The sequence below is a fragment of the Sarcophilus harrisii genome, chromosome 3 (genome assembly GCF_902635505.1).
Source record: "Sarcophilus harrisii chromosome 3, mSarHar1.11, whole genome shotgun sequence".
NCBI lineage: Eukaryota > Metazoa > Chordata > Mammalia > Dasyuromorphia > Dasyuridae > Sarcophilus > Sarcophilus harrisii.
In genome coordinates, this window is record NC_045428.1 from 365,879,781 (window position 1) to 365,894,565 (window position 14,785).

The 14,785-nt window shown below is 32.1% G+C and overlaps 1 protein-coding gene across 2 annotated transcripts in view; it reads left to right on the forward strand.

Annotated features, from left to right (window-relative positions):
• KCTD18 (potassium channel tetramerization domain containing 18) overlaps positions 1 to 14,061 on the forward strand; it is a 35,100-nt gene extending 21,039 nt beyond the window's left edge. For both annotated transcript variants that reach the window (XM_003764088.4, XM_031960229.1), the window contains exons 5-7: positions 8,080 to 8,174; positions 9,968 to 10,070; positions 12,234 to 14,061. In XM_003764088.4, coding sequence (XP_003764136.1) covers positions 8,080 to 8,174; positions 9,968 to 10,070; positions 12,234 to 12,747 — 712 coding nt within the window. In that variant the 3' untranslated portion in view covers positions 12,748 to 14,061. The remainder of the gene's footprint in view (positions 1 to 8,079; positions 8,175 to 9,967; positions 10,071 to 12,233) is intronic.
• The last annotated feature ends 724 nt before the right edge of the window (positions 14,062 to 14,785 follow it).

Consider the following 14,785-nt stretch of genomic DNA (forward strand, 5'->3'; position numbering starts at 1 on the left):
GATTTAAAAATACATGGTCTTCACATTTTTCCCTTTCCCTTTCACACTTCTCATATTTAGTTAGTTATTAAATCCTTTCAATTGTACCTTCATATTACACCTGGTATCTAACTCCCTTTTTCTATTTCCTACTTCCTCTACCCTATTATAAGTTCTCCTTGCCATCCTGTGACTTTTTATAGCCTCCTTATCAACTCTTATTTTCCTCCTCTCCCATCCATGCTTCAGTTCCAATACATGCTATCAGAATTATATTTCTGTTGTCTTATGCTGGCCATATTATTCTTCTGATAAAAATCCTGTGGATATCATCTGTTCAGATCTATTTTTTAATCTTTGAGGGCTGTCTGTAATCTGGTGCTGCATTTTGTCATATTATTCCTCTCTACATACATCCTAATTCACATACTTTGTGATCCTCTCCATGTCCGTGTCTTTCCTCAGACTATTCCATTTGTCTCAGATGTTCACTCCTCTCTGTCTTGTTCCATTGAATTCTTACCCATTCTTTAGAACACAGCTCAAATGAAACTTTCTATGGTACCTTACCTTATTTTACTATTACAGTTGCAAAGAAGTTCTATTTGAGGTTCCAAATCTTCCGCGTGGAATCTCATTGTTTGCAATTGTAATGTACTTGTCATGTAATGTTATATATTATGGTTATCTGTGTTTGTGTTAAATTATTATATAAATTTATAGCTAGAAGTAAGGAAACCAAGACCCAATTTAGTTAAGTGACTTGTTTAAAGTCATCCAATCAGCAGAACTGTGATTTGAACTCAGTTCCAAATCTGCTTTTCTTTCCACTTTACTGTGGGCATGTTATCCCTCTTCTAGAACATAAGCTTCATGAAAACAGGGATTTTTGTTTCATATCATCTGCTTTGCTTAGCAGTATTCTTGGCACTCATATTTTTAAAAAAATTATTTGTTTCTTTTTCCAATTTCTTAAAAAACAATTTTTAACATTCATTTTTAAAAATTTTAGTTTTAAATTCTCTCCTTCTTTTCATCATTCCCCTCATTGAGAAGGTAAGAAATTTGATATGGGTTATATATATGAGTCAGGTAAAACATTTCCATATTAGTTATGTTTTGAAAGAAAACACAGAAAAAAAAACCTAACAAAGAAAAATAAAGAAAATTTTAAAAAATGCTTTAATAGGCATTTAGAATCCATCAGTTTTTTCCCTAGAGACAGAAAGCATTTTTCATCAAAAGTTCTTTGGAATGTCTTGGATTATTGTATTCCTAAGAATAGTCAGGTCATTCACAGTACTATATGCAATGTTCTCATGGTTTTGCTCATTTTACTTTCTATCAGTTCATGTAAGTCTTTCCAAGTTTTTCTGAGAACCCTGCTCATCATTTATTAAAAAACCATAGTATTCCATCATAATCATATACCATAATTTGGCTATCTGTTTCCCAATTCATGAACATCCTCTTCAATTTCTAATTCTTTGCCACCATTAAAAGAGCTATTATAAATATTTTTGTATACATTAGTCCTTTTCCATTTTGTTTTTTATTTCTTCAGGATACAGACCTAGTAGTAGTATTTCAGCATTAAAGGGTATGTATGCATGGTTTTGTAAGTCTTTAGGCATAGTTTCAAATTGATTACAAAATGGTTGGATCAATTCATCACTCCAACAATAGTACATTAATGTCCTAATTTTCCCACATCTCCAACATTTGTCATTTTCCTTTGCTGTTATATTAGCCAATATACAGATAAAGGGTAATATTTCAGAGTTGTTTTAATTTGCATTTCTCTTATCAATAGTGATTTAGAACTTTTTTTTTATATTACTATAGATAGTTTTGATTATTTTATCTGAAAGTTGCCTGTTCATATCCTTTGACCATTTTATTGACTGGGAAATTGTTCTTATTTTTATACATTTAAATCATTTATCTATATATTTGAGAAATGAGACCTTTATCAAAGAAATTTGCACTTAAATTTTTTTCATGTTTATGATTGCTAACTGTATTTCCCCTCCCATTTAATCCTTCTTTCTTTCTCTCTCTCTTTTTCTTTCTTTCTCCTTTCACCTCTTCCATCCTCAAAAATGTTTTGCTTCTATCATCTTCCCCAATCCTCTCTCCCTTCTATCCCCTCCTTGAATATTTTTTTCCCTTTCATCTTCTACTTTCCTATAGGATAAGATAGTTTTTTATACTTAACTGAGTGTGTATGTTATTCCCTCTGAGCCAGTTCTAATGAAAGTAAGACTCATCTGTTCCTCCCACCTTCCCCATTTTTTTCTTCTACTAGAAAAGCTATTTTGTTCATCTTTTATATAAGATAATTCCCCCCATTCCACCTCTTCTTTTCCCCTTCTCCCAGTATATTTCTTTCTCACCCATAATTTTATTTTTTAAGATAATCATTCCATCGTATTTAACTTTTACCATGCTTTGTATCTTGGGGTACTCCTTCTAACTTCCCTAATAATAAGAAAGTTCTTAAGAATTATAAGCATCAGTGTTACTACTGGGCTTATATCCCAAAGAGATTATAAAGAAAGGAAAGGGACCTGTATGTGCACGAATGTTTGTGGCAGCCCTTTTTGTAGTGGCTAGAAACTGGAAACTGAATGGATGTCCATCAGCTGGAGAATGGCTGAATAAATTGTTGTATATGAAAATTATGGAATATTACTGTTCTGTAAGAAATGACCAACAGGATGATTTCAGAAAGGCCTGGAGAGACTTACACGAACTGATGCTGAGTGAAATGAGCAGGACCAGGAGATCATTATATACTTCAGAAACAATATTATATGATGACCACTTCTGATGGACCTGGCCATCCTCAGCAACGAGATCAACCAAATCATTTCCAGTGGAGCAATAATGAACTGAACCAGCTACGCCCAGAGAAAGAACTCTGGGAGATGACTAAAAACCATTACATTGAATCCCCAATCCCCATATTTATGCTCACTTGCATTTTTGATTTCCTTCACAAGCTAATTGTACAATATTTCAAAGTCTGATTCTTTTTGTACAGCAAAATAATGGTTTGGTCATGTATACTTATTGTGTATCTAATTTTTATTTTAATATATTTAACATCTACTGGTCATCCTGCCATCTAGGGGAAGGGGTGGGGGGGGGTAAGAAATGAAAAATTGGAACAAGAGGTTTGGCAATTGTTAATGCTGTAAAGTTACCCATGCATATAACCTGTAAATAAAAGGCTATTAAATAAAAATAAATAAATAAAAAATAAAAAAAAAGAGAGAAAATAAAAAAAAAAGAATTATAAGCATCATCTTCCCATGTAAGAAGATAGTTTTTAACTTTATTGAATTTTTTATGATTTTTCAGGTTTACTTTTTTATTTTTGAGACATATTTCAAATTCATAATTTCTATTCAACTCTGGACTTTTCATCTGGAATTCTTGAAAGTCCTCTATTTTGTTAATTATCCATTTTTTCCTCTGAAGGATTATATTTAGTTTTGTTGCATCATAGCTCTTTTGCCCTCCAGAAGATCATATTCCAAGCCCTCTTTCCTTTAATATAGGAGTTTCTAAATCTTTTGTTATCCTGATTGTGATACCGTATTTGAATTATTCATTTCTAGCGGCTTGCAATATTTTCTTCTTGACAAAGGAGCTCTTGGAATTTGGCTGTCACATTCCTCGGATTTTCATTTTGGGATATCTTTCAGAAGGGAATCAATGGATTTTTTGCAATTTCTATTTCTCCTTTTTTGATTGTGACTTTCAAGTAATCCAGTAATTCTTAAATTATCTCTCCTCAATCTATTTTCCAGGTCAATTGTTTTTTCAAAGAGTATTTTACTCAAAAAAAAATTTTTTTTTTAATTTTGTTTTACTGTTTCTTTATGTCTCATGGAGTTCGTAGCTTCTGCTTTTATATCTCCTTTTCTATTTAATCAGATCTACTTTTTATGAGTTTTTTTCTTCACTGGATTTTTGTGCCTCTTTTTTACCCTTGGCTTATTTTGTTTTTTAAAGTGTGATTTTTCTTGTGTCTCTTTTACCAAGACTTGTTTTTCATAATTTTCTTACATCACTGGAATTTCTTTTCCCAATTTTTCCTTTTTTGCCTCTTTTATTTGATTTTTAAAATTTTTTTTGAACTCTTATAGGAATTCTTTTTGAGCCTGAGACTAATTCACATTTTTCTTTGAGTCTTTGAATGTAGTACTTTTGATTTTGTTTATCTTCTTCTGAGTTTGTTTTGATCTTTCTTGTTAGGATGGTAACTTTTTATGCTTAGGATCTTTTTATGTTGCTTGCTCACTTTCCCCAGACTATTTTTAACTTTTAACATTATGTTAATGTTAGGTTCAACTTCCTGGGTGGTATAGGCATTGTCTCAAGTTCCATGTTTTTTTCCATGATTTTTGGAGGTCTGTAAGCTTTCAGTTCTTCCAAGGAGAGGATAGGTGTGTTTACTGCACTTCTGACCTGTGCTTTGGTAAAGCTTTGAGTGACCACAAGCATTCTGTACAGCACAAAATTTTCCAACCAGTGTCCCTGCTCACTTGCAGCCATAAGCTCTAGTATGCTGGTGCTTCTTTTTACCCTGAGACTTGAGACTATCTGAGCATGGTCAGTGCCAAGAAAAAGGATTCCTGTGATCCTTTGAACAGTTGTACAACTCCTTTACCTGCATTACTGATTTACTTAGCAACCCTCTTGGAGATAATACAGTTAAAGGTAGTGTGGCATAATGTGTAGAGAGCTAGTTTAGAATCAGGAAAACCTGAGTAGGAATCCTTTCTGTCACATACTACTTGTCAGTCTCTAGGAAGGTCACTTAATCCCTTAAGGCCCTAAGACCCTAAGTTATGAAGGTGTTGCAGGTTTGCACTGGTAGAAAGGTTTAATGACATCATAGGCCTAAAGTAATCTCTAACTAGGTCAAAGCCCTTTATTAAAAGACATTCTTTTGCATTTTTTTTTTTTTTATCCTATGATATATACCAGAATGGGAGGTTGGCATTATAGTTAGGTATTTTATAATAAATTTTTTGTTATTTTTTCCCCATTAAACTATATTGGCATTTTAGTCTTTTTTAATTGTCTATATGAGCACCTTCATATTCCCACTTTTTACCAGTTCAAAAAGAGCAATAAATTTTTGGTAGATTTTCATGCTTTGTTTTGGCAAGGACTAATTAATTCCCTTCTTATTTAGTCTATCCTCCCTCTACTTCTTCCTTCTGCTTTCTTTTTTCCCTCCTATTCCTCTTGAATGAAATTTATTTCTGTATTCAGTTGTGGGTATTTTCTATCCCTCCTTTGGCTAGTTTGCATGAGAGTGAGGTTCAAGCATTATCTTCCCTTCTATTTTTTCATCCTTGTTTGAATTGATGTCTACTTGCATACCGTGATTATGTGAGAGAATGTCCCACAATCTTTTTTCTTCCCCTTGTCCCCTTGTCAACAAAAGTGTATTCTTTTATTAAATTTCCTTTCTGTGCTTTTAAGATCTTAGCACATAATAGAACTATTCCCAAGCGTTCTCTATAATTCATCTTACTCAATGAGCCCTGATGATGATAGGGTTCTCTCTATATTAAAAACTAAGCAGTTTATTCTTATATATTCAGTTTTACCTTTCTGTGTTTCTCTTAACTCCTATATTTGAACTTTAGAATTTTCTGTAGTTTTTTTTTTTATCATTAACACTTGAAAATCCTCTATTTCATTTAAAAGTCCATTTTTTACTCTTGTAGGATTATATTCAATTTTGTTGGAAAAGTAATTCTTGGCTTTAGGCTTATATACCCTTTGCCTTCTGAAATATGGTTTGCCACGAGTTCCATTTCTTTATAGTCTTCTGTAAACTTAAATTATGTATGATCTTGACTGTGGCTACTTGATTTCTTTCTTTTTGGCTACTTTCAGTTTTTTTTTTTTTTTTTTTTTTTTTTTTTTTTTTTTTTTTTTTTTTTTTTTTTTTTTTTTGGTCTTTGAGCCTTTTTATTTGATTAATTTTCTTGGGAATTTTCATTTGGGGGAGTTTCTTTTGGGAGATGATTGCTGGATTCTTTCTATTTTTACTTTGTCCTCTACTTGTAAGAGATCTGGGCAGTTTTCTTGTTAGGATTTCCTGAAATAAGATGTCTAAGTTTTTGTTTTAATCATGGCATTAAAATAGTTTGTTTGCTCAGCCAATTTTCCAGGTCATTTAAAAAAAAAAACTATGAGATAACATATGTTTTCTTCTATTTTTTTTTTCAGTGTTTTAACTTTATTTTAATGTTTCTTGTTGCCTCATAGATCTATTGACTTATTTGCTCCATTCTGATTTTCAGAGAGTTTTTTGTTTTAGCAAGCTTTTTTTCAAGGGTCAGGATGTTAATTCTTTTTCTAATCTTTTTTCTCATAGTGCTTTTAAAAAAATAGTATTTTATTTTTCCAAAATACATGCAAAGAAACATTCACCTTTGCAAAATCTTGTGTTTCAAATTTTTCTCCCTCTCCTCCCCCCAAAAAAACAGCAAGCAATCCCATATAGGTTAAACATGTAATTCTTCTAACTATGTTTCCATATTCATCATGCATATAGCCCCAGGATAGGTCTGGGACTTCTTTTTTTATTTTTTATTTAATAGCCTTTTATTTACAGGATATATACATGGGTAACTTTACAGCATTAACAATTGCCAAACCTCTTGTTCCAATTTTTCACCTCTTACCCCTTCCCACCCCCTCCCCTAGATGGCAGGATGACCAGTAGATGTTAAATATATTAAAATATAAATTAGATACACAATAAGTATACATGACCAAAACGTTATTTTGCTGTACAAAAAGAATCAGACTCTGAAATATTGTACAATTAGCTTGTGAAGGAAATCAAAAATGCAGGTGTGCATAAATATAAGGATTGGGAATTCAATGTAATGGTTTTTAGTCATCTCCCAGAGTTCTTTTTCTGGGCATAGCTAGTTCAGTTCATTACTGCTCCATTAGAAATGATTTGGTTGATCTCGTTGCTGAGGATGGCCTGATCCATCAGAACTGGTCATCATCTAGTATTGTTGTTGAAGTATATAATGATCTCCTGGTCCTGCTCATTTCACTCAGCATCAGTTCGTGTAAGTCTCTCCAGGCCTTTCTGAAATCATCCTGTTGGTCATTTCTTACAGAACAGTAATATTCCATAATTTTCATATACCACAATTTATTCAGCCATTCTCCAACTGATGGACATCCATTCAGTTTCCAGTTTCTAGCCACTACAAAAAGGGCTGCCACAAACATTCGTGCACATACAGGTCCCTTTCCCTTCTTTATAATCTCTTTGGGATATAATCCCAGTAGTAACACTGCTGGATCAAAGGGTATGCACAGTTTGATAACTTTTTGAGCATAGTTCCAAACTACTCTCCAAAATGGTTGGATTCGTTCACAACTCCACCAACAATGCATCAATGTCCCGGTCTGGGACTTCTTCTTGCCCTACTGTAGTCTTTGCCTGGGTGCTAGAAGGTTCTGCACAGTTCCTGGCTATACACCATTCTCAATATTTGCAGAACTTTCTGTGCATTTATGCCACCCTGTTCTGGGATCATGACTCCCTGTGACTTTGTCTTGGATTTCCCCATGAGGATTGTCAGGTGCATTTTCTAGGTCTGTTTAGAGGAAGTTTTTTCTTGGAGTGAGGATGATGGAACTTATTGTGCTACTTCTGCTACTTTGACATCTTGCCTTTGCCTCTTCCATGAAGACATATTTTAAAGAATTACCACATGAAAGTTTTTAGCTGTTTTTTTCTTTTGATGTCAGATTTGCAACTATGGCATTATTAACATTAACAGAAGGGGTGCTGATCACACGTGTCTTCATTTAGAAACTTATTGTTTATAAACCACATTTTTTTGGCACTAAATAATGACCAAAGTAATAATAATGCTTTTGGCCTATATACTGATTTGAGGGCTTCTTCCAATAATTTCTCAGCCCTCTTGTAGGGAACCACTAAGGCACTAAGGTAGATATAGATGTAAATTGTAGGTTGATATATGTACAGTATACTAAATGTTTTATTTTTCTCACCTTTAAAAATATTTCTAGAGAGGCTGGAAATAATGTTCAGTACATTTGGAGCTATTACTCAGTAGCTGAATTGAAGAAGATGATGGATGCATTTGATACTTGGGAAGGTGAAGGTATGATATCAATGATTTCCCTCCTTCCTTCCCCCCCCCTCCCCATTGTAGCAGTTAAACTGCACAATTCCACCAAAAATGTTTTATTATTCCAGTTTTCCCACATCCTCTCCACCATTTATCTTTTTTTTTTTTTAAATCTTAGCCAATCTGAGAAGTGAGGAGGTGGTACCTTAGAATTGTCCTAATTTGCATATCTAATCAATAGTGATTTAGACTTTTTTCATATGACTGGAAATGGTTTTAATTTCTTCATCTGAAAATTGTTCATATCAGATTGCTTACTTTTACTATGCATCAGTTCATATACATCTCATGTTTCTCTGAATTCTTCATATTTATCATTTTTTATGGTGCAATAAATATTACATTACAAGTATTTACTTGTTTAGCCATTTACCAATTTGTGCAATCTTTTTATTTTTATTTGTCTGTTATTAGAGAAAGTGCTGCTATAAATATTTAAATGTTTATTGAACCTTTCTTTCAACTTTTGAATGTATGCCTTTGGAATGTATGCCTACCATGAAATATCTGGATCAAAGGGCACAGACATTTTTATTCTTTTTTAAAGTGGCAATCTCACTTGCTTTATAAAATAATTGGAGCAGTCCACAGCTCAAACAATATTATTAGTATTCTTGTCTTTTTGTAGGTGCTCTAATATTAACTATGCCTACATTTTGTTATCTTTACCAATTGACTGTGTGTGAAATAAAACTTCAGAGTTATTTTGATTTCCCTTTTTATTGATGATTTGAAATAATCTTTATATGACTGTTCTTAGTTTACAGTGCTTTTAAAAACTGTTTCTTAATCCTGTTTGACCATTTAAGATTTAGAATTCTAAAAAGAATTCTGTCCTTATTTTCTCTTTTAATAATTGGGAAACAGTGAATATCATAATCAAGGGGCATCATTAATGAACAAAAGATACTATTTTTACAATTTGTAGTATAATTGAATCTTAACTGTTACATGTATGTCCATAGAAAATGAAACAAGTATATTAATGGTTCTTTCTGCCTACTTCTGTGAATAAAAAAAGGGTTCTGTGTATCCTTTTCAAATCATTGTTTTTAGATCATATTTCCTAGGAAAAGAAACTAGAACTTCATTTTCATTGTATGTGGAACTATTAGATGAGGAAATTTTCTCTATTTATGTAGGTTGGCACTTTCTGTATAATTTACAGTCTTAGAAAATTTTCCTAGTGTCCTACAGCCATTATGTGCCAGATTCGGAGGCCAGGTGTCTATTTTCTCTGCCATGCTATGTCTCATATTCCTTACTCTTTGGAAATATTCAAGTATTTTCATGGAGGCTACATGGTTTATGTTTAATTCCTATTCCTTTTCTTCATTGATGACTGTAAAATAACATTTATAGTATTTTTCTTCCAGAAAGAAATTGATAATAGTATCTTCCGGAAGTCTCTTTTATGAAAAGGACCTTAAAAATCCTATAGGTCAGCTTTTTCATTTTGTAGAATAGACTGAGGCCTAGAGAAGGTAATTTGTTCAAAGTGGCTTTAAATAGTCAAGTGTCAAAAGTGGAACTTGAACCTAAATCTTCATAATTCTATTCCAATCCCCTTTCTGCTATGCCAGGCTTCCTTTCATTAATGATTTCATTATAAATCTCTTGTGAGATTTACATTTATATATTTGTACCTCTCTTGTGTGGAATGTTATTTAGAAATTAACAATTCTTCTCCTTGATCTTATATGGCTTCTTAGTGGCTAAATATTTCAATATAGGATATCATTCTAATGTTTTCTTTTGCATTGTAGGTGTTAGCTACTGGCGTGTTCCACAGGAATTAATAGAATGCTGGACTCTTGAAGAGCGACCTTTACAGGGAAATCTCCGTCACATGGCTCCAATTAGAAAAAGGTTATTTGTTTCATTGATTATACTTCACTAGCCTAGTCAAGGATCTATATTGTTTTTGTTTGTGTTGTTTTTAAAAAGAGAAAACAATTCTTGCTTCTCTTTGGATAAGTTCAAAGATGACTGAAGTATAATTTGTGTTTATTATCTTTTAGAATTTTTGATATTTATTTTTAAATTACTTATGTCATGTCACATTCATTTGAATTTATTTTGACTGAACAAAATAGGGTCCACCTCCATTAAAGATCAGGAAAGAGAAAAGAAGAGCATTAAAAATTATTTGAGAAATTTAAAGATGGGATTTAAAGAAAGATTCAAAAATCAAATAAGATAATATATGTAAAGTACTTTGTAACTCTTAAGGTGCTATATAAATGTTGGCTATTGTTTTGAAAGATACTGTTAATTCAGTTGGTTTAAGTTATATACCTATAATTGCATCTTTATGGAGTGTTTTATAGTGCATAGTTTTGTATAATCTGGCATATATAATAATAATCTTGTTAAATGTAGATTACAAAACTATCATTCTCATGTTATAGATGAAAAACTCAGAAGACTTAAGTGATTTGCTCAATGTCACAAAGCTATTAAGACATAGAGTTGGGTACTCATTCCTATATCCTCTCTACTCCTGTTTTATTAATAAGATTTCTATCTTAAGGTGATGATGTTTTTTTGAGTAAATAGTATTTTTTTTCCCAATTAATTATAAAGATAATTTTTAACATTCATTTTTATAAGATTTTTCTTCTTCCCTTCATTTCTACCCTTCATCCTTCCCTAAAACAACCAGCAATCTGATATAGATTATATATATGCAATCATGTATACATATTTTGACATTAGTCATGTTGTGAAAGAAGAAGCAAAACAAAAGAGAAAAACCATGAAGACCAAAAAAATTTTTTAAAAAAGTAAAATGTTTGCTTTAATCCACATTCAGATTCATAGTTCTTTCTCTAAATATAGATAGGATTTTCTGACATGAGTCTTTTGGAACTGCCTTGGTCTGTCTTAAATTTTTAATATTCTTTTAGAGGGACATAAGATGATACTTTTATATGTATAAGTATATGCTTTATAAACAGAGCAAGTATCTAAACAGTATACTCCATTCATTTATCTTTGAAATAATGAGCAGCCATGTTGTCTTAGTGGATAGAAGGCTATTTTGCTTCTATTAAGATGAGATTCAGGTCCCACCTTTGACAAACATGAGTTGTGTATCCTTGGTCACTCAACGCTCAGTGCCCTAAGCAGCTCTCTAAGACTCTTCATTTTCATATCTTGTGATAGCTACTACTTTTGTAGTACTTCCAGGTTCTCAAAATTTTTTGCAAATGTTAACCTCATTTGATCCTCACAACAACCCTGTGAGGTAGATATTTATTGTTATCCTCACTTTATAGATGGGGAAACCAAGGCAAACCAAGATAGATTGAATGACTTGTTTATGGTCACACAGCTAATAAGCATGTGAGGCAGCATGTAAACTCAGATCTTCCTGACTCTGGCTCCCTTACAAATTATCATGATAGTAGTTGCTTATCTGAATTGATGGGAGGAAGTTTTCCACACAGTTGAATCATGGGTTTGGAAGCAGATATAAAACTACTCAAAAGAGACTATATAACTTTATGGAGATGGTGTTTGATTTATTTGAACCAGGTTTACAATATATTTTTAATAGAAGATTTTTTTTTTTATATATTAAAGATTCTGACACAGTGGAAGTTTAGATACATGTATACATGAAAAGTCTGGTCATGTCTCTTGAATTATGCAAATATAAAATAATTTTTGCATCTGAAATATTGGAAATTCATAATGACAAAATTTTGATGATTTTTTTGAGTGAATAAATTATGCATTTAAAAATTAGCATTAGCTCTGAATTCTAAATATAATTTCATAATTCAGTTTATTGTGCGAAGCTTGTCATATAGAACATTTCTTATAAAGAGACAGATCTATTTATGAGATTGTTAACTTTATCTAATGGGTTTGGTTTTATACAAGAGAGTAGCTTTGTTAATTTTTTTTAAATTTTTGAACTTGAAAGAAATCTTTTTGATTAACCTGAAGATTAACTTTGAAAACATTATTTCATTATTATGGATTGTGTAAAATTTTGAAAATGACAGTCCTTTATATTTACAGGCGCTTGATAGCCTTGAATGAAGAGGAAGAGGATGGTGTGAACTGTAAAGCAGGACCTAAACCCATTAGATTTTTGGGTCCTTCAACAAGCACACATATCAAAGTCAAGAATTCTGCTTCAGTAAAGGTGATTACATCTAATACTTCAAAAACCTCTTCCCAGATGACAATTAAGCGGCCTAGTAGTGGCAGTCATTTAGCTCGATGCCATACTGTGTCAAAAACCATACCTGACCCTGGCATTTCAGTGTCTATGAATTCACAGGCATCCTGTGGAACTGAAAGTGCAGAAAATGGTGAAACACATACATCCCCAGTGAAGGTTTCCCTCTCAGAAAAGAAGCCTACGCCAACTCGAGTGATCAAACTGAAGCGGACTCCACTGTGTACAGTAACACCTTCTCAGCTATCTTCTCCAGGAATGAATAAAACAAACCACCCCGGAACCTCTTCTGCTGAAATGCCCAATACTTCTAGTGTGTGGGCTCAAAATGTGAAGAATGAGAATAACTAGCAGTAACCAATGGTGGAATAAAATTTCTGTATCTGTTTCATAGAACTTCTAATCCATATGGTACAATGAAGTTAATAATAAGTATCTTCTGATACAGTAGTCATGGAAACTGCAAATTGGAAAGTTACTGGGGAGTTTGTGGGCAATGGGAGTTTTGGCTGAAAGATTAAATAGTTAGGACAGATTTATTGTTTTTAAAATTTTGCAGCATTTAGTTTTTACATAGGCACAGTTAAGAACCTCAAGTTTTAAAAAGAAGTGCTGGATTTCTTTTAATTTTTTATGGCATAAAGGTAAGAAAGCAGCTTAGAAAACTAGTCATCAGATGATTTTCCTAACTACTTTCAGGCAAAACAAAATGATAAATCTAAACTTTGATTGGGATTAGAGCACTTTCATATTTTCCTATTTGTTGAAGGCTAAGGATTGGAGTATGTCAGCCTTGACGGAGAGCAGCTGGATTTGTATTAATATATCCTGTATTAAAAGAATGGAAAGTAAAATGTTGAACTCCTAGTTTGATCAAGTGGAGATATCCCTCATCCAGTCTTGGCCTTATGACAGGAAAATATAGGAAGGGAAGACATATAAGACAATACTTTGATATCATACCTTGACTCTTAAAATTTAAAAGAAGTGTTCTTTCTCTTTGTTTGTCTGTCTTTCTCACACAGACACCAACGACACCAACACACACACACACACACACACACAGAGTTGGCCTTTCTTAATACTTTCCTTTTGCAAATCTATTTGGATTTAATGTAAAGGGGATCATTAGGGCATAAATTTTAGGGTACTTCTTTAGAATGATTTGATAAGTTGTTTTTTATTATTTTGGTTAACAGGATTTTTTTTTTGGATTTTTTTTTTATTTTTTTTTTTTTTTTACATTTTGAAGGCTCTTTGAAACAATGGAAGTTGGTATCTTTTAAAATAAAGCTAATATTTTTCAAAAATGACCAAATAGTTAAGAAAGACATTCATTACACAGCATAATTTGTATGCATATAACTTTCCACATGGGAAGATGAATTTAAGATTTTTTTTTTTTTTACAGAATATTTGGATTAATCATCTATTTTTCCATGAATATTCAGTTGCATATATTTTACCTTTTTTATTTTATATCTGAACTCTTTCTATCTTCAAGGAATAGTATGCCTTTTGTGTTTTTACAACTAATTTCATAAAAGAATACTTTCTACTTAACTACTCATCAAAATACTTGGATCGATCTGAAAGAGTAAGCTTAAAGATCCTTAAGAGGACTAATTTTACAAAAATAAAATAAAACTTTTCCAGAAAAAGAAATTGTGATGATTTTTTGTGAATGTGCATTTTCCTAGGTCTCTGCCCTTTGGTAGTAATCGCATTTGCAGCTATGTAGATTGAGGACTTTTCTTTTGACAAATAATATAGAAAATACTTAAACATGAATAGAGAAATATGCTATCACAATCTATTTACATATGGCAAAGCCTTTCAGTTGAAGTTTTCTTTGGCTAGAATTTTTAATAGGTGTAGAATATTGAAGCTTTATGACAGTGCTGCCACAAAATAACATTCTACCACATTCTATATGTTTAAAATATCCAGTCTTTGAAAAAATACTTTTGGTTTCGATACTATTAAAAATATTAATCATAATATGGGTATTCAGAAATTTAAAGAATATATATAATTATCATATTTATCCCATGGGACCATTGGTATAAGGTAGATTGTATTGCTGAAAAGTTGACAGTATGTTATATACTGTAGCTGTATAGATAATTTGCTTTAAAGGACAAAAGTTATTTGAATTTTCTAATAGTCCTGTGCCTTTTTTGTTTAATATATGAAGTGAAACCAATTTAGTTTAACAATATTTAATTTTGATTTCTCTGAATTTAGTTTGGGCAGAATGTAAAGGAGATGAAGAAACCAAGGGTGGGGAGAGAAAGTTAAAACTGCTGCCAGAAAACAAAGTCAAATGGAGGGTGTTGGTCTTACTAAACTTTTTTCCTATGTTGACACAATCATTAGTTTCATAAAA